The 20,782-nt window shown below is 45.5% G+C and overlaps 1 protein-coding gene and 1 long non-coding RNA gene across 5 annotated transcripts in view; one reads left to right on the top strand and one right to left on the bottom strand.

The window, feature by feature from the left end:
- IPPK (inositol-pentakisphosphate 2-kinase) overlaps positions 1–20,782 on the bottom strand; it is a 72,105-nt gene that overhangs the window by 17,194 nt on the left and 34,129 nt on the right. For 3 of the 4 annotated variants that reach the window (XR_014796332.1, XM_084899021.1, XM_084899020.1), the window contains exons 9-11: positions 18,865–19,144; positions 17,777–17,927; positions 17,075–17,177 (exon numbers count right to left, since the gene is read on the bottom strand). Coding sequence is in view for 3 of the 4 variants with exons in the window: in XM_084899021.1 (XP_084755147.1) it covers positions 17,075–17,177; positions 17,777–17,927; positions 18,865–19,144 (534 nt within the window). In the remaining variant the exon portion in view is untranslated. Of the gene's footprint in view, positions 1–15,839; positions 15,870–17,074; positions 17,178–17,776; positions 17,928–18,864; positions 19,145–20,782 lie in introns of those variants that run through there. The other variant, XM_084899022.1, reaches the window with a different exon arrangement.
- On the top strand, positions 9,288–11,463 carry LOC311630192. The gene is made up of 2 exons (XR_014796342.1): positions 9,288–9,601; positions 9,926–11,463. It is a non-coding gene; the product is annotated as an uncharacterized lncRNA (long non-coding RNA).

Below are 20,782 nucleotides of genomic sequence, written 5' to 3'. Positions count from 1 at the left end.
AGAGGCCGGCTGCTACTAGGGCCAGGCTTGAAGTATGGGGCAAGAGGGATGGGGCAAATTGAGGCCAGATACTCTCTCTTTGGGGTTTGTGAGCCTTTTATAGATTTTAGGGAATTCCGCACTAAAGCAGAGATCAGGCTGTTTGTGCAGAGAAGCCAAGGGAAGCGGCTCGTGTGGGCCTGCAGGTTGGGTGGGGGCCCCACCCATGCATGAATTCATGCACTGAGCCAGGGCTGGGGGAACAGTGTGACCAGGGTGATAGAGACTCAAGTATGGTGTCTGCCGGCTGGGGGGATGGGGGAGGGCTCAGCAAAGGAGCAGTGGCCTCTGCCTGTAGTTCTGTCCTGGGGGACGGAGGCGACGGGGGGTGGGGGTGGGGGTGGAGAAAGCTGCTCTCCAGCCCAGGCCCTGAAGCCAGACACTTCAGTTCCTCCTAGTATGTCCCTGGTGCTTTTCAAGCTGCTGCCCTAACACTGGAGCTCAGAGGGAATACAATATGACAGAATCTATCCAAAGTAAGCCTAACCTTGGCCAGCACCTCAGCTGATCGCAGCCTCGGACTGTATGCCAAAAGGGTACAGGTTCAATTCCTGATAGGGAAGCATACAGGAGGCAACCAATCAATGCTCTCTCTCACTTTGAGATCTCTCTCTCTCTTTCTCTCAAATCAATAAAAACATATCCTTAGGTGAGGATTAAAAATAAATACATACAAGAAAACTAAATCCAGAAATTTTATTTCTAAGAATCTATCTTACATGAGGTTATTAAAGTACAAAAATGTAAATGCCAACTTTATCTTTAACAGCAACAAATTAAGACAACACCCAAATAAATGGCATTTATATGCCCACACTGAAGAGAAAAACATAGAGGAAGCACAACATGCATGTAGCCGTCCATATAAAAAGCATTCCACACCTGATCACACTGCACTGAAATGTCAGGAACAAGAGCAAGAGGCCTTAAAGCAGCCATGGAGAAAACGTGCCTCCTGAGAAAGGACAGCCAGACTGAGAGGACATCTCAGAAGCAATAGGCAGTCAGAAGGTATAGCATGAGATGGTTACATGCCAGAATACAATCAACCCTTCTTTGTCCCTGGGAAAAAACTACCTTTTACATCTGTGGACAAATTATAAACATATCCAGATAAACAGAGAACTTATCAAGAACTTGCACTGATGTAACTTAAAGGATATACACTGAGTGGCTAGATTATTATGATCTCTGAACGCATAATAATCTGTCCACTCAGTGTATATCCTATATAATAAAAGGCTAATATGCAAATTGTCCCCTCGTCTATGAGTTCGACGAGCAGGCAGGCCAAACAACTGTCCATGTCCCCTACCCCTGGCCAGGCTGGCCGGACCCCACCCATGCATGAATTCATGCACTGAGCCTAAAAATAAATAAATAAATAAATAAATATATATATATATATATATATATATATATATATATATATATATATTTTTACACACTGAGTGGTCAGATTATTATGCGTTCAGAGATAATAATAATCTGGCCACTCTGTATATACTCTAAGAAGAAAAGAACTAGAAACAATTGTAGATCAATTAACTAGAGAACTTAGATGAAACAGGTGAATTCCTAAAGACACAAATTACCAAAACTGACTCAAGAAGAAATAGATAATATAATTAGAACTACAATAACTAAAGCACTACAATAACTACCTACAAAGAACAGGCCACAGTCAGATGGCTTTAATGAATTCCATCAAATATTTAAAGAAGAATTAACATCACTCCTTCTCAAAACCCTTTAAAAAATAAGCAGCTACCAGGCCCGGAGCGGCCGGGCCCGAAGCAGCCGGGCCCAGAACAGCCGGGTCGGGTGTGGCCAGGCCCGGAGCAGCAGCTGCCAGGCTGGGAGTGGCTAGGCCCGGAGCAGCCGGGTCGGGTGCGGCCAGGCCCGGAGCAGCAGCAGCCAAGCCCGGAGCAACCAGGTCGGGAGCGGCAGTGGCCAGACCCGGAGCAGCTGGCTGTGGAACGGACCAGAGCAACAGAGGCCAGGCCCGGAGAAGCCAGGCCTGGAACAGCTCGCTCCTTGCTTGCCCCCGCCCCAAGGCTGCCTCTCAGACATGGCTGGAAACTTTTGCAGGAACTTGAGGGTCTGCTGAATCAAGTGATGAAGGCTAAGATCTGGATATGTTGAGTTAGTATAGCGCTGGGGTGTTGATCTGTGAGTGCCTTGTGCAGGGCCTGGATGAGGTTGGTTGACCTACAGTGGTGCCTCACACAACGAACTTAATTCATTCCAGGAGCAAGCTTGTTATGCGAAAAGTTCGTTATGTGAAACGTGTTTTCCCATAACAATACATGTTAAAAAAATAATTCGTTCTGTAGCATAAAATATGCTAAGATGACATAAAAAAAGATAAATTTTTTGTTATTATTTTTATTTAGATACATCTAAAAACATAAAGTTAATAGAGAACTTTTCTGCTTCTTTCTTGTCAGCACTGCCAGCCTCACCATGCATAGTAACGCTGTGGATTCCACACCTTTTCTTAAATCTAAAAAACCACCCCCTGCTGGCTTTGAATTCTTCTTCATTATCTTGATTGCTGCTACTTCCAGGGACGTTTTTCTTTAGATCGTCATAAATTCTCTTGGCTTTGTGACAGATAATATCTTGGGTTGTTACGTCACCTTTCACCTGCCTGTCCTTAATCCAAATCGCTAATAGCCTCTCCATTTCCTCGTGGATTGAAGACCTATGTTTTTCATGAAATAGTTTTGATACTCCTTTGGCTACTTTGGCTGATTTGATTGCATCCTTATTTGTCAAAATGGTGAAAATGGTGGTCTTGCTGAGGCCAAACTCTTTGACGAGGTCACACTGTTTTACCCCACATTCACTCCTTCTAATTATTTCCTGTTTCATTTCAACAGAAATCACCTTCCTGCTTTTTTTAGAAGCCATGATATAAAAAAAATATTGAGTTTAACTTAAAAGGATGACTGCCGTGATACGTGCGTGATTTAATTCGTAATGAAGAACGATTGCCACGATACGTGCTTAAGTTAAGCGCAGTGACTAACGACTGCCTGCAGTGCCTGCGCGGAAGGATGCAATACATCGGCAGCGATCGTGGAAGCTCGGGCGAAGCAGTCGTGGAAGCTCGGGCAAAGCGGGCAAAGCGGTCGTGGAAGCTCGGGCGACTTCGTTGTGTGAAACGAAGTTCGTTGTATGAATCATGAAATGAAGTTCGTTGTGTGCAGCGTTCGCTGTGCGAGGCGTTCTTTATGCGAGGCACCACTGTATTTGGAAATGTCTTTTGTGTGAAGTGTATCTTTGGGCATGTGGAGGTATTATTGATATGAGAAAATGCTAAGTAACTGATTTACTATCTGAAAATGGATTTACTATCGGGGAAAGGGAGGGAGGAAGAGACTGAACATAAACTGCACCTATGGATGAGGACAATGGGGGAGGGGAAGGGGGCGGAGGGTGGGGTGGAAACCTGGTGGAGGGGGGAAGAAATGAGGAACCTTTGTAATAATATGAACAATAAAGATTGATTTAAAAAAAAAAAAATAAGCGGCTGGATACTTCCCAACTCATGTGATAAGGCAAGTATTACCTAATGCTAAGGACAAAAAAGACATAAAAAAATAAAAGCTACAGCCGAGACCAGTTTGGCTCAGTGGATAGAGCGTTGGCTTGGGGACTGGAGGGTCCCGGGTTCGATTCCGGTCAAGGGCATGTACCTTGGTTGCGGGCATATCCCCAGTGGGGGGTGTGCAAGAGGCAGCTGATTGATGACTCTCTCTCTTCGATGATTCTAGCTCTCTGTCTCTCTCCCTTCCTCTCTGTACAAAATCAATAAAATATATTTTAAAAATAAATAAAAAAATAAAAGCTACAAAACAATATCTCTTATAAATATAGACACAAAAATTCTCAATGAAATAGCAAATTGCATCTAGCAACATAAAAGAAGATTATATATATGACCAAGTGTATATAAATCCAAGGAATGCAAAATTGGCTGTTATACCCAAAAATAACTTAATGTAATATACCATATCTATAGAATAAAAAACAAACAAAAAAAAACCATAATCTGAACTGATGCAGAAAAGACATTTGACAAAATCCATTATCCATTCATAATGAATACACCCAACAAATGAGGAGGAGAAGGGAGCTTCTTTACTCTGACAAAGGATATCTGTGAAACCCCACCGCTAACACCATACATAATGACAAAGACTGAACTCTGTCCCAGTAAGGCCAGGAACAAATCAGGGACGTCTGTTCCTGCCAATTCCATTCAAACTGTACTAAAGGTTGTAGCCAGGCACTTATGCAAGAAAAAGACATAAAAGGCATGTGAACTGGAAAAGAAGAAATAAAACTATCTCGATTCACAGATTATCTTATATAGAAAGAATCCCAAAGAGGCCACTAATAAATTCAGCAAGGTTGCAAGTAACAAGATCAATATACAAAAACAAATCGTATTTCTATATATTTTCAATGATCAATATGAAAACAGAATTTAGGGAAAAAACTCCATTTACAACAGAATCAGAAAGACAAAAACATCAGGAATAAACTTAAAATACAAAATGTGTGCTCTGAAAACTGTAAAAGATTGTTGAAAGAAAGAAAAAGATCTAAATAAATGAAAAGGCACCTCAGGTTAAAAAATTGGAAGACTTCAACAGTAAATCAAGACAAGGTATGGATATAAATATAGACATGGAGCAATGGAACACAATGGAGCGAAGACCAATGAGGAAAAATAATCTCTTCAACAAATAATACAGGGTCAACTGGGTATCCATATGCAAAGGATGATACTGGATCTCTACCGTAACTCATATACAAAATTAAAATGAATCAAAGAACCAAATGTAAGAGTTAAAACTATTAGAAAAAGAGGGGAACATATTCAGTACCTTAGACTTTGCAATAGATTCCTAGATATGACAACCAAAAACATGAACAAAAATAAGATAAAATAGATAAATTGGACTTCATCAAAATTAAAAATATTTTTGCATCAAAAGACATTATCAAAAAAGTGGAAAAAAACCTGACAGGATGGAAGAAAATATCTGCAGATCATATATCTGATAAGGGCCTCCTATCCACAAAATACAAAATTTTCATGACTCAACAAGACAAATAATATAATTTTAAAAGTAGGCAAAAGATCTGAAAAGATTTCTCCAAAGAAGACATACATTTTAAAAATGCTCTTCGTCTTCAGGGAAATGAAAAATCAAAACCACAATGAGATACCACTTCACCCCCAAAAGGATGGTTAAAATCAGAAGGACAGATAACGAGTGTTGTCAAAGATATGGACAAATTGGAACTGTCCTACACTGCTGGTGAGAGAGCAAGTTACCATTTGACCCACCAATTCCACTCCTATGCATATATCCAAGAAAAGTAAAAACATATGTTCACACAAAAATGTGTACACAGTTATTTATAGCAGCATTGTTCACAGTAGCCAAAAAGTGTAAACAACCCAATTCCACCAACTGATGAATGAATAAACAAAATTTGTTTTGTATATCTTATAAAATAGAATATTACTCAACCACAAAGGATAGAGCAATGGTCAGCAAACTCATTAGTCAACAGAGTCAAATATCAACAGTACAACGATTGAACTTTATTTTGAGAACCAAAAACAGACTTCTGCGCATGGGCCACGAAGTTTCAATCTCACTGTATATGCGCGCCCGCACGTGGCATTTTGTGGAAGAGCCACACTCAAGGGGCCAAAGAGCCGCGTGTAGCTCGTGAGCCGCAGTTTGCCGACCACTGGTAGAGAGGAACCTTGAAAACATTAAGCTAAGAGAAAGGAGACTGGCATAAAGGACAAGCTGAATGATATGCACTATCTAGAACAGGCAGAGAAGCAGCAGCAGTGCTTGCTTAGGGCTAGGGGTGGGAGGGATGGAGAGACGGGATAGTAGCTTAAAGGGTAGGAATTTGTTTTGGAGTTGAAGAAATGTTCTAAATCTGATTATGGTGATGGTTGCATTTGTGAATCTAGTAAATACTACTGAATTGTACACTTTAAGCAGGTAAACTGAATGGTATGTAAGTTATATCTCAACAAAGCTGCTATAGAAAAAAAGGAAAAAGAAGAAAGATCTGAGATGCAAGAATGCTGGATAAGATATGGGCAAACATGTGACAGGTCTAAACAAACATCTGTGTAAAACAAGCCGATAAATTGTGATCTTAAAAAAGAATAAGACAAATAGAATCGCAGACAATAACTGCATGGATGTTGGGAGAGATCATGGAATTAAAGTATCCCAATTCCTTCCCTTGCCTGTGTAGCCGCGGTTTGGGGTTGGTTAAGTCATTAATTAACTCTAGACTTTAGATATCCATGGTCAAACTGAATAAGTAATCACTAAAATAATAAAAACAACGCGTAACTTCCAAACTTATAAAAAAAAAAAAAAAAAGGAATATAAAAACTAAAAGCAAAAGTGAACAAAGATGAGCAGCACCCTACGGGCGGGCGCCAAATCCCGCCCGCCGGCTGTCTGGTAAGGCAAGCTTTACTGGGACACCCTGCTTGCTTATGTTTGTCTCCGGCTCCTCCTCAGTGACCACGCAGCGTCCAGAGGGCCTACAAAGTCTAAAGCACTTCCCAGCCGGCCTCTGTAGAAAACTGCCGACTCCTGCTACACAATGCTACACATCTGGGCTGTTCCTGAGCCCAGCAACACAGACCGTGTCTCCTCTCTCACTGCATCAGAGGTGCCTTCGGGAAACGGCTGTCAAGAACGAACTTCACCATCTCTGGCCAATGGACGTTCTCCACCTGCTCCCCAGCTCTCTCCTGACTCAGCCTCCAGACCCCAGCTCCCTCAGACCAGTAGCAGGGAGCTCTGAGCCGGGTGTCATTCAACTCAAGCTAGCAAACAGCAATCCCCAAATGGTGGGAGCGTGCATGTGTGCATGTGTGTGAAGTTCTGAAAAGACACCGACACATTGGTAGCCATGGATATCGACTGCTTGGGCAGGAATATGCCACATGTTATACAATGTGCCCACTGCTTCACCTTTTCATTAGTTTGTCTACAGCCGTGGTTGGCAAACTCATTAGCCAACAGAGCCAAATCCCAATAGTACAATTGAAATTTTTTTTAAGAGCCATATTTTTTAAACTTGAACTTCTTCTAATGCCACTTCTTCAAAATAGACTCGCCCAGCCGTGGTATTTTGTGGAAGAGCCACACTCAAGAGACCAGAGAGCCGCATGTGGCTCGCAAGCCGCAGTTTGCCGACCCCGGGGCATGAGAAACAAGGCAGAAATCCTGAGTGCCTTACCCAGCCCCGTGGTGCCGTTTGCAGAAATGACTGGATACAGTCTCACAGCCAGGAGAGGGACCCTAAACTCTGCTCCATCTCCTTCCCAGCTGCAGAGTTCTGCACACCACATGCATGTGTGTGCACGTGTGATCAAACATGCAGGTTCATGCATCCACCAACTCAGTCAAGTTAGAGAGCAGTCCCGCCCTGCAAGGATCCCTCGATAGGCCTTTTATACTCACACCCACTCCCTCCTCTCTCCTCCCCAACCCACGGCAATGGCGCATCTTTATCATTGCAAACATGTCACCTATGCTCAGTGGTTACGAGTCAATCCAGGAACCAGGAGGTCATGGTTTGATTCCCAGTCAGGGCACATGCCCGGGTTGCAGGCTCCATCCCAGGTTGGAGGCAGCTGGCAGATGATTCATTCTCTCTCATCATTGATGCTTCTATCTCTCTCTACCTCTCCCTTCCTCTCTTGGAAATCAATAAAAACATGCATATATTTTTAAAGTCACCTAAACAGAATCACAGTGAGTGCCCGGCTGTGGCTGGCTTTTGTCAGTCAGCAGGTTCCCGGGGTTCCCCAGGCGCTGAGTGTGTCGGGCTCATTCCTTTTCACGCTCACACAGCCTGTTGTAGGTGAGCTGCTGGCACTGGGCTGAGTCCAGAGTCTAGCCGGACTCTGGCGTGCATGAGTCTCTCCTCAGAGCAGTGCCCAGCGGGGCCACAGGCTGCCTGCACATGTGGTTTGTATGAAGCTGCAATAGTGCTTCCCCGAGGGGCTGGTGTGTGAGTGACCTTGCTTCTGTGTGGCTCTGTGTCCCCGCAATGTGCTCACTTTAGCCATTCTCATCACTGTGGAAGATGATGCTTACATAAGGTTAGAAGACTGAACTAAAGCTGGAAAGTGGCCCATGCTTACTTAGCAGGCATTTTGAAATTATAGAAATGTATGAAAATGGAAGTGAAGTCCTGTTTCCTCTTGAAGAATTAGAAAGCTGTTATTTATCCCACAACCAAGGAGCAGGGCAGTGCCGTCACTCGAGGCCGAGGCGGAGGCCACTGTCTCTCCTGGACAGCGCGGCCTTCGCAGCGAGGCCTCGGGCGGGAGCCGCGCACACGGCACGGGCACCAGACAGGCCGTCCCGGCGCCAGGCCGCCGCCAGCGCACACAGGAGGCCAGCGCTGTGCTCCTGCCTCTGTCACCTCCCGTCTCAGCACCTGCACCCCCTGACAGCCCGTGGATCCCTCTCAGAACAACATCTTTCAATGCAGGAAATAGAGGGCAGAGTGACCCCATCAGACAATTTTTAAAACAAATGTGTTACACAGCACTGCACAGCCTCCGGGAAGCTCCGGCAGCGCCTGCAGTGTGACATGAAAGGTCTGATTTCTCGGTGCCGTCGGGATCCTGTCCACCCCATGATGTCACTGCCATTTCAGTGGAAGGAGATGCTAACGCAGTAAAAGATGTAACTTTTTCTAACCAGTTCCATGGAGGTTCTGAATTCCCTGTTTGACAGAACCAGAAAGAACAGGACCAGGCCTCTTCCCTAACAGCTTCTCCCACGCCCCCCAGGGCCTCAGTTCCGGAGGCAGAAAGCCTCCCCCCGCCCCAGTCCGGACCCAGGGGGCCACAAGAGGGTGGCTGGTGCCAGCCAGTCCCCCAGCTTCTCAGACGGAAACGCAGAGAGGTGGCCCCGGCATGGGGTGCGCAGACAGCTGGGCCCAGGGGTAGACTGGACAAACCCTCCCCAGGCCAGTCCATCTGAGAAACCCTTAGCCATGCTTTTTTAAAATCCCCGATTCCTAAAAAAAACCCCTGAAGATGGCTGCCAATGGGAAGGAGACTGCAAGACAGTGTGTGAGTGAGAGAACAGGGAGGGTGTGTTGGTGAGTTGAGGGACAGCTAGACTCCAGGAGACTATGCGGGTCGGCCTTACGGCCTTACCCACTGCTGCTGGGTTCCCTCCCGGAGAGACCTGCACAGACATGGACACCGCACCATCTTGAAGGGGAAAGTGGATGTTATCGGGAGCTGGAAGGCCCAGGGACTCTACAGCTATGGCCCCCTCTGAACAGCTGTGAACCCGAGAACACTGGCCCCGAGTGGCACAAACTCAGAGCAGCTCCTCACCCCCTCACGGAAAGGTGAGATTTCGCCTGGGATAGTGAGGTCTGTGGTCCTGGCACGAGAGAGAAACGCAGGCATGGTGGTAACTGGAAGCCCAGGGGAAGTCTGCGTCTAGAAAAATCCGTGGCTGTAGGGGCTGGTGTGATCCACGAATGTGGAAGGGGTTCCACAGAGCTGCTAACACAAGGGAACTATAAAAAGCAACCCATTTTGATCTGGGCGCAAAAGGACCGCCTAAAAGTTTTAACAGTGCCGGCTGCTTAGACCCAAAGGGGAAAAGACTGCACTGACTTGTGTGCAGCCCGGAGTTCACACACTTACGCTGGCTTTTTCTCTCTCTCTCTCCTTTAAATCCTTGCTTCTGATTACTAAGCCCAATACATAGGATCATCCAATTGGGGACTCTCTAAGAGACTGCAGGAAAAGCTGTTTTTTCTGGAGCCTGGGGATCAGAGTGGGGAATAACAACCAGAGAACCAACTCTGGGGCAACCCACTCCCCCAAACCAGTATAAGTTCCACAGGGGAAAAAAATCTAAACACAGGCTAGAGAGCACCTATAGACCGGAGGTCAATGCAGAAACACTGCCAGCCGGGATGAATCACAAATTGACTCTTGTGTAAACACAAATAAACTGCAAGCTTAAAAATTAGGATTGGTTTACAACAGTGAGGAGCAGTGGAACACAGGAAACTTCAATACTGTCCAGACTAGGAAACAGGCGTGCCAAACAGAACAATAGAGGAAGTGAATGACCTTCACTACTACACATTTTTTTCATCTTTTACTTAAGAAACTAATGTTTTTCTTTTTCCTCACTTTATTTTACCTTTTTAATTATTACATTTTTTTATTCTCAATCAGTATTATTACTATTTTACCTTTTTTTTTTTTAAGTTTCATTTAATTTTCTCTTTATTCTACTTTGGGATTAGTGTCCTACATTCTATTTTCCTCTTTCCTTTAGCATCATTTTACTCTATCTCAACTTTACCTTTATGCCATCACTCTCTTCCTCACTTTTCCCTTTTGTTGTCCTGTTTCTCTTACTCTATTCCTGCTTTAGATTTTCCCTATTCCTTCTTTTTACCCCCGTTAAAATTTCACCCTACTTATATATCTAATTTCCAATCCCCGGCTCCAAGTCCATACACACCTCTCTCTTTTTCTTCACTATCCAAAAAATTTTTTTTCTCTCAGTCCTTTTGTTGTTGTTTGCTTGATTGTTGATTATATTGATTTTTTTATGCTTGATTGTAAGACTGTTTTGCTTATTCTTTTTGTTTTTTGTTTTGTTTTGTTTTGTTTTTTCTTCTGTTTTCCCTCACCTTACTTGATATTACTTGTTGTTTATAGTTTGTTTCATCTCCAGGTACTTGTTGCTGGCATTTATAGGGATTAGTGGCTGTTCTACTGGAGTTTGTTCCCCTCTTCTTTCTTATTCTCTCTTTCTCCCTATTTTTTTTTCTTTTCCCAATTTCATTTTGTACTCCTTTTTCTTTTTATCTTCTTTCTCTCCTATCCTCTAATTCACCTTTTCTGGGGTTATTAATATTGTGTATACATTTCTGTTTAGTGCCTTGTGCATTGTACCTGGTTGTGTTGTATTTTGTGCCTTTAAATCAATGCAGGAGAGAGAGAACTACATAACCAGACACCAGGAGAAGAGAGATCATGGGAAGACAAAGAAACAGCCCGCATATGAAAGTAAAACAGGCATCACCAGAAAAGAAAGTAAACGAAATAGAGGTAAGCTACCTGTCAGAGAAAAATTTCAGAGAAATGATCATAAGGTGGATGAAAAGAATGGAAGACAAATTCAACAATATGAGTAAAAACCAAGAGAAAATGAAGAAGAACCAAGAAGAAATGAAAAATGACATCGCTACTGTAATGAACTCAATAGAAAGCATCAAGAGTAGACTAGAAGAAGCAGAGGTCTGCATCAGGGAGCTAGAAAACAAGTAGAAAAAAATACCCAAGTAGAGCAGCTTCTAGAAAAAAAATTAAAAAGCAGGAGGATAGCCTAAGGGAATGTTGGGACAATACAAAACAAAATAATATCCTCATAATAGAGGTGCTAGAAGGAGAGGAAACAGCAAGGAATAGAAAACCTGTTTGAAGAAACAATGACAGAAAACTTCCCTGATATAGGGAAGAAAAAACCCAAAGAAATCCAAGAAACTCACAGAGTCTCAAGCAAAATGAACCCCCAAAAGACCAATGCCAGGGCACATTATAATTAAATTAGCAAACACCAGTGACAAAGTAAGAATCTTAAAAGTAGCCAGAGAGAGACAGAAAGTTACCTATAAAGGATCCCCCATCAGACTAGCAACTTTTTTCTCATCAGAAACAAATCAGGCCAGAAGGGAATGAAATGAAATATACAAATCATGCAAAGGAAGGGTCTGAATCCAAGAATACTGTACCCAGCAAGGCTATCAATCAAAATTGAGGGTGAAACCAGAAGGTTCACAGACAAAAGAGGACTAAAAAATTTTATTACCACTAAGCCAGCAATGCAAGAAATACTAAAGGGCCTGATGTAAAGAAAAAAAAAAGAAGAAAAAAAAAAAAAGAAAGAAAAGAAAGAAATAGGAAGCAAAGAAGGAACACAGGGGTAAAGAATAAAAATCGTGACAAACAAGTACCTATGAATAATAACTTTAAATGTAAATGGATTAAATGCCCCAATCAAAAGAGATAGGGTAGCTGAATGGATAATAAAACATGACCCATATATCTGCTGTTTACAAGAAACCCACCTCAGAAAAATAGAACACACACAGACTGCAGGTGAAGGGATGAAAAAAGGTTTTTCAGGAGAATAGAAATAAAAAAAGCTTGGGTAGCATTACTTATATCTGACAAATTAGACCTCAAAGTGAAGGACATAAAAAAAAAAAAAGATATGGAAGGCCACTTCATAATACTAAAGGGAGCAATCCAACAAGAAATAACTCTGGTAAACATATACACATCCAATAAAGGAGCACCCAAATATATAAACAAACAAACAAACAAACAAAAAACTCCTGAAGGATAGCAAGGGAGAGATTGACAGCAATACAATCATTGTAGGGAACTTTAATACCCCACTGTCACCATTGGACAAATCTTCTAAACAAAAAATCAGCAAAGAAATACCAATCCTAAATGTCTCACTAGACCACATGGAATTAGTTGACATCTTCAGAACATTTCACCCCAAAGCCACAGAATATACATTCTTCTAAAGTGCACATGGGTCATTTTCAAAGATAGACCATATATTGGGTCACAAGCAATTCAACTATAATAAAAACAATCCAAAAAAAAAATCAAACACATGAAGACTAAACAGCATGCTATTAAACAATGACTGGGTTATCAGAGAGATAAAAGAAGAAATAAAAAACATCATGGCAACAAATGACAATGAAAACACAACAATCCAAAATCTATGGGGCACAGCGAAAGCAGTCTTCAGAGGGAAGTTCATAGCTCTATAAGCCTACTTCAAAAAACAAGAAACAATGGTAATAAATTACCTAACCCTACAACTCAAAGAGTTAGAAAGAGAGCAACAAGAAAAGCCCAGTGTAAGCAGAAGGAAGGAAATAAAGATCAGAGCAGAGATAAATGACATTGAGACAAAAAAAACAACAACAAACAAACAAACAAAAAAAAAGATCAAGAAAACCAAAAGCTGATTCTTTGAAAGGATAAACAAGATTAATGAACTTCTACCAAGGCTCACAAAGAAGCAAAGAAAGAGGACCCAAATAAACAAAATCAGAAATGAAAGAGGAGAAATAACATCAGACCCCACTGAAATACAAAGGATTCTTTAAAAATACTATTCTAACAAAATGGACAACCTGGAGGAAATGGACATATTCCTAGAAAAATACAACCTTCCAAAACTCAATCAGGAAGAATCTAAACATCTCAACAGGCCAATAACTATGGAAGAAATTGAAGCAGTCATCAAAAAGCTTCCATCAAACAAAAGCCCGGGGCTCCACAGGGGAATTTTACCAAACATTCAAGGAAGAACTAAATCCTATCCTCCTTAGGATATTCCAAAAAACTCAAGAGGAAGGAACACTTGCAAGCTCACCCTAATACCAAAACCAGATAAAAACAACACAATGAAAGAGAATTACAGGTCAATATCCGTCATGAACATAGATGCCAAAATCCTCAAAAAAATTCTAGCAAATCGGCTCCAGCAGCACATCAGAAAGATCATATACCATGACCAAGTAGGATTTATCCCAGGAATGCAAGGATGGTACAATATCTGCAGATCAATAAATGTAACACATCATATAAACAAATTGAGAAATAAAAATCACAGTCATATCAAGTGATACAGAAAAAACATTTGACAAAATCCAACACCCTTTCTTTTTTTTTTATTTTAGTGATTTTTTTTTACAGAGAGGAAGAGAGAGGGACAGAGAGTTAGAAACATTGATGAGAGAGAATCGTCGATCAGCTGCCTCCTGCACACCCCCCTCTGGGGATGTGTCCACAACCAAGGTACATGCTCCTGACCGGAATCGAACCCAGGACCTTTCAGTCCATAGGCTGATGCTCTATCCACTGAGCCAAACCAGTTTTGGCTCAATACCCTTTCTTATAAAAACTCTCAGCAAGGTGGGAATAGAAGGATTATTGCTCAACATAATAAAAGCCATATATGGCCGAAACTGGTACAAAAATAGAAACAAGACAGGGATGTGCACTCTCACCATTCCTGTTCGAAGTATTAGCCATTGCAAACAGACAAGAAGAAATAAAAGGCATCCGAATTGGAAAAGAAGTAAAGCTGTCCTTATTTGCAGATGACATGATCCTATCTAATAAAAGAGTAATATGTAAATTGACCATCATTCCAACACACAAGATGCCTGCCCCCATGTGGTCAAAGATGGCCGCCACAAGATGGCCAGCAAGGGAGGGCAGTTGGGAGGGACCAGGCCTGCAAGGGAGGGCAGTTGTGGGTGATCAGGCCAGCAGGGTAGGGCAGTTGGGAGGGACCAGGTCTACAAGGGAGGACAATTGAGGGCAATCAAGCCTGCAGGGGAGGGCAGTTAAGGGTGATCAGGCTGGCAGAGGAGGGAAGTTGGGGGTAACTGGGCCTGCAAGGAAGGGCAGTTGGGGGAACTAGGCCTGCAGGGGAGGGCAGTTAGGGGCAATGAGGCTGGCAGGGGAGCAGTTAGGCATCAATCAGGCTGGCGGGGGAGTGGTTAGGGGGTGATCAGGCTGGAAGGCAGAAGCGGTTAGGGGCAATCAGGAGGGAAGGCAGGCAAGCAGTTGGGAGTCAGCAGTCCTGGATTGTGAGAGGGATGTCCGACTGTCCATTTAGGCCCGACCCTATTGGGATCGGGCCTAAATGGGCAGTCGGACATCCCTCGAGGGGTCCCAGATTGGAGAGGATGCAAGCTGGGCTGAGGGACACAGCTCTCTCCCACCCAACACCATGCACGAATTTTGTGCACCGGGCCTCTAGCATTGTACATAAAATACCCAAAAGATTCCATCAAAAAAACTATTAGACTTAATAAATGAATTCAGCAATATAGCAGGATACAAAATCAAAGCCAAGAAATCTATGGCATTTCTATACAGCAATAGTGAACTTACAGAAAGGGAGACTAAAAAAGCAATCTCATTTACCATAGACCCTAAAAAAGTAAGATACCTAGGAATAAACTTAACTAAGGAGGTAAAAGACCTATACGCCAAAATCTACAGGACACTGAAAAAGAGATAGAGAAAGACATAAATAGATGGAAGAACATACCATGTTCATGGATTGGTAGAATCAACATCATTAAAATGTCCATACTTCCCAAAGCAATCTATAGACTCAATGCACTCTCCATTAAAATACCAATGGCATATTTCACAGACCAAGAAAGAACTCTAAAAAAAATTCATCTGGAATAAAAAAAGTCCCCGAATAGATACAGCTATCCTGAGAAAGAAAAACAAAGTAGGTGGGATCTCAATACCAGATATCAAGCTGTATTACAAAGCCACTGTTCTCAAAACAGTCTGATACTGGCACAAGAACAGACTCATAGATCAATGGAATAGAGAATCCAGATATCGACCCAAACCACTATGCTCAATTAATATTTGACAAAGGAGACATCAACATACAATGGAGTCAAGACATTCTCTTCAATAAATAGTGTTGGGAAAATTGGACAGATACATGCAAAAAATATGAAACTAGACCACCAACTTACACCATACACAATAATGAACTCAAAATGGATACAGGACATAAACATAAGACGGGAAACCATAAAAATACCAGAGGAATCCACAGGCAGAGAAATCTCAGACATATGCCGAATCAATTTCTTCACCGATACCGCTCCTAGAGCAATGGAAGCTAAAGAGAAAATAAATAAATAGGACCACATCAAAATAAAAAGCTTTTGCACAGCAAAAGAAAGCATCAACAAAATAACAAGAAAACCCACTGTATGGGAGAACATATTTGCAAATAAAAGTTTAATCTCCAACTTCTATAGGGAACTTATACAACTTAATAAAAGGAAAATAAATGATCCAATTAAAAAATGGGCAACAGACCTAAATAGAATCTTTTCAAAAGAGGACAGAAGGCCAAGAGACATATGAAAACATGCTCAAAGTCACTAATTATCCAAGAGATGCAAATAAAAAAAAAAATTCAGTACCATGTCACACCTGTCAGAATGGCAATTATCAACAAACGACAAGTGCTGGCGAGGATGGGGAGAAAAAGGAACCCTCGTGCACTGCTGGTGGGAATGCAGACTGGTATAGCCACTGTGGAGAACAGTCTGGAGTTTCCTCAAAAAAATGAAAATGGAACTGCCATTTGACCCAGCAATCCCACTCCTAGGAATATATCCCAAGAAACTAGAAACACTAATCAGAAAGGACATATGCACCCCTATGTTCATAGCAGCACCATTCATCATGGCTAAGATTTGGAAACAGCCTAGGTGCCCGTCAGCAGAGGAGTGGATTAGAAAACTATGGTACATCTATACAATGGAATACTACGCTGCTATGAAAAAGGAATTCTTACCATTTGCAGCACATGGATGGACCTGGAGAGCATTATGCTAAGCGAAATAAGCCAGGTAATGAAAGAAAAATACCACATGATCTCACTCATTTATGGAAAATAAAGAACATTATAACCTGATGAAAAAAAAGATAGATACAGAGGCAGTAAAGCACGGAACAGTCAAATTACAGCAGGAAGGCTGGGGAGTGTTGGGGAGGGGGTGAAGAGAACAATTGAAGGACGTGTATGCATGCATGTAAGCACAATGGACACAAGACACTGGGGCTGGGGGGATGCGAGCATGTGGGGGGTAGAGGAGGCGGGGGAAGGTCAATGGGGGGGAGGAGATATATGTACTACTATGTGTAGTACTTTGAACAATAAAAAAAAGTTGTAAAAAAATAAAATTGTTCACCTTTTAAAATATTTGGATATATGTATCTCAATATAACTGGTTTCTTTGAAAAAATAAAAATAAAAAATCCCAGATCCCTGCTTCAACCATCAGGAAACATTTCTCAGAAAGCCCGGCTCACCTTGGTCAGCGCAAAGGCCACTGTCCCATCGTCCTCTGTGGACAGGTCGAGCAGCTTCTGGTAAAACGCTTCGTCATAAGGCCCATCGATCTGCAATGCTTTCCTGGAGGAAAGGAACAGAAATAAGACGCCACAGGCACAGGGACTGTTTCTTAAACTGCTCACAACTTAGCAACCACACCTCTGGCTCACAGGCTCCTCCTCCTCATTCTACACTTTGCCTAAGCCGGGAGTGAGCCGAGCACATCCCGATTCTGACACACGGCATCCAGTCAGAGCTCGCGTGAAGGGACAGTGGGAGGGAGGTGCCGCCCGCCGCCCACCTGTGGGCCAAGCCACCCCGACTGGAGGGCACAGGGAGGCCCGAGGCAGAGGCTGCCGGGCGGACAGGTGCTGGCTGTGGAGCAGCACTGCCCCCTGCAGCTCAGCCCCGACTCAGGACCCAGAGCTGCTGCTGTGGACTGTCCACCTCCTGGGATGGGCTGCTTTTCCAGAAACGATCACACAGCACTGCCCTGGGCGGGCCTGGCACCAGGAGGGACAGAGGGAAGGCGGCTGGGGCGGGTCAGCCTCCTGGGAGCCCTGTGCAATCCTCCACTGGAGGACCCTAACCCTCACACCCCATCTCACCCTCAGAGCTGCTTGGGGGCCCCACTGGGGCCCAGGGGTCAGGGGTCAGGGGTACCACAGGCCAAGCCTCACCTCTGCTCAGGAAACTCCTCCAGGTACCGCTCAACCCGTCGGTACAGAGGGTAGAGGCCTTCGATGTCCAGCAGGTCCAACATCTGCACCTGAAGGGTTTGGTACAGAAGACAGTCCTTCGGCAACCCCGAGTGCTCCGGGCTCCTTTTTCCTACCAAGAACATCCGGGGAGAAGGAGGGTTACTGCCAAGGGCTGATGTCGGCGGCAGGCGCAGGCTGCCCCGCCTCACAGAGGAGCGGGAGCTGCGGGCACGTGCACAGGGCCAGGCACAATGCAAAGGGCAGGTGACCCACGTCTCACTCTGTGCCTCTCTTCCTTGCAACAGCCATCAACTCCATCACACCACCCAGAGCTGTTGAGAGATGGCATCTAAAGTGACATGTTCACAGCCCCGATCTGAGAGCATGTCTGTGGAGCCCCGACCCACAGCCCACCTGGAGAGGCGGCACCCGGAGGGTGGTGGTGCAGGCTGTGTCTGGGTGACCTCACTTCTAACAGTCACCCACAGCCCCACCAGAGTTCAGACCACAGGGCTCCTAGAAGCCTCCTAGTTCGCGCCTCATCCACAGACCTGAGCGCATGGTGAGCTGCTGGCGGATAACACAGGAGCAAACAAGCATGGGGACACGCAGGACAAAGACCCAAGCTAGCCACCTGGAAGCCCAGGGCCACTGAGTCACAGCCAGCTTCGGGTGAGTCTGTGAGGAACAGGCCCTCGAGCAGGGAGCGCCACAGCCAGGAGCCCTGCACCTGCTGGCCCTGCACCCTCCCCTCCCCCTGCAAAGGCCTGCACTGTGAGGCTCACTCCTGTGCCTGACAACGGCCGAGGAGGCCTGCCCAGTGCGCCACGAGGAAGGACCAGGAGGGCGTGGAGAAAGCACCAGCAAACACGGGCACGGTGGGCAGGGATGTAGGGAAGACCTGGGCTGCAAGGACACACCCACATCGGGACGAGGCTCAGAGGCAGGGAGGCTGGCTCTGGGGAGGCCTGTGGGGCCCAGGCTGCTCCTGCAGAAGCTCTGGGAGGCTAGGCAGGACCCTAGCAGGCGACGGCCGGCCTCTGCCCACCCGCCAGCCACCAGCCTACCTTGGTGCCGCAGGCTCCTGCCGAAGGGGCTGGCTTCACAGACACAAGGGCCTGGCGGCCCAGGCCCCAGCTTCAGGGCACCTGCCCGGCCCTTGTCTGAGCCACTGAGCAGCACCCGCGTGATGACGCGCACCAGCTCCCGGATCACGGCCCTCGCGCAGTGGGGCCCGCTGGCCAGGCCGTTGGACGGGTAGAAGAAGGGCTTCAGGTGATGTGCCAGCTCACGCCAGTCAACTGCGGGGCTGCGGGCGTCCTTGCAGCCATAAATCAGCTCCCCGTTCTGCAGGGAAGAAACAGGACGGGCAGGCAAAGGAGCGAACATCAACCAGCGCCCATCGGGGCCTCCACCCGGTCCTGCGGCGGTGGGTGCACCCTATCACGGACCAAAAGGCGAGTCCCACTGGAAGGTGGGAAAGAAGGAAAGCTCTAAAAACGGGAGACCGGAGTCCTGAACTGAAGTACAAACCTCAGGCCAGACACAGCGCACTGCCGCGGGGACTGCAGAGGCAGGGATGCCTCTCCTGTGACACTGTGTCCGGCCTGAGCAGAGGCACCGAGAGGCAGCGTGGACGCTGTGGATGCCAGTTCTGCAGAGCCCTGTCCTCTGCGAAAGGCCGGACCAGTCCCGCCAGGGTGGGTGTGAAACCCTTGCCTTGAGGCCATCCTGCCTTCCAAACCAAGTCCAGCGAAGAAACCCCTTGCAGTACCGGTGGTTCACAGCTGCAGGCAGGAACCGCCATGGGCCTAGCCCATGACTTTTACAGGGTCTACACCAAGCGTGTCAAACTCACGGCCCCCGGCTGCATGTGGCCCACAATGAATATTTTTGTGGCCCAGCCAATATAACGGTATGTAAGGAACGTTTTAATAAAAATTTTGTGACTTAATTTTTACAATACCCTATTTTACATAATTATTAATAACGAACTACACCGTTCACTAATGGCTGATTATAGAATCCTATTGCATTCATTTCCCTTAAGCGCAGGCACACCATTTCCTCCACTAACACCAGCAGCAGATATGTCAGTGGCCGATGGCAACGTCGTTAGTCTGGGACTGACTTGTTTGGTGTGCACAACAGGAAATATATCGCTTTGGAGAGCGAGAAAAATAGGTTTATTTGTATTACGCTTATTAATTTGTGAAGTTATCAGTGTCTGGTAAGTGAATGTTCAAGAAAAATAATTGTTATTAAAATGTTCAGTTATTTTACGTTAAGGATGACTCCTTTATTTCAGCCCTTTGTAATCAGCACGTCTCTATCGGAATAAACCTACGTTTCTATGACAACGGAAGCTTCTCCTTTTATGCCCACTTCCTCGTAGTCCTTGCTTGTCTGGCCCATGGTGGCGGGGAGTGTGACAGATGTGGCCTCTGGTGTCTGGTAAAAAGGCCCTCAGAGAAACTGGCTCCTGCCCCAAGCAGCAGCCCACCCCGGGGCAGTGGCACCTCTCGCCTCCCTCCCGTGCCTGCGAGAAGGTGAGGCGAACAGCCTGCAGGACGTGCCACGGCCCATCGCCCCTGACAGTCCGCTTCACAGAGGCGGCCCACGTGCCCGGCAGCATGGAGGCAGCGGCAGCGCGCCCGCTGGGCTTTCACCGATGAGGGAGAGGTGCCGGCTCGCATCGCGGCTGTCTCCGTGGTATCAGAGCCCGGGAGCTCAGATGGGCTCAGCCAGGTGTTTGTTGGGAGCAGCCTCAGGAGAGACCCTGAGCCAGAGCCGTCCCCGGCTTCCCCTGGCGGAGCTGAGGTGTGAGTGCCCGGAGCGCAGCGGCAGGGCAGGTGACAGGACATTCCCGCTGTGCTCCGGGTGGCCGAGGGGCGGCAAGTCAACCCACCGGCGTGCAGACAGGCGTGCCTCCCTCGGCAAAGTCCTGCGAAACAACAGGACGCGGCGTCCCCGGAAGGCCCCGCT

The sequence above is a fragment of the Pipistrellus hanaki genome (genome assembly GCF_964339955.1).
Source record: "Pipistrellus hanaki genome assembly, chromosome: 11".
In the NCBI taxonomy this organism is placed as follows: domain Eukaryota; kingdom Metazoa; phylum Chordata; class Mammalia; order Chiroptera; family Vespertilionidae; genus Pipistrellus; species Pipistrellus hanaki.
The sequence above is the reverse complement of the archived record's forward strand: the minus strand, read 5'-3'. Positions and strand labels throughout refer to the sequence as shown.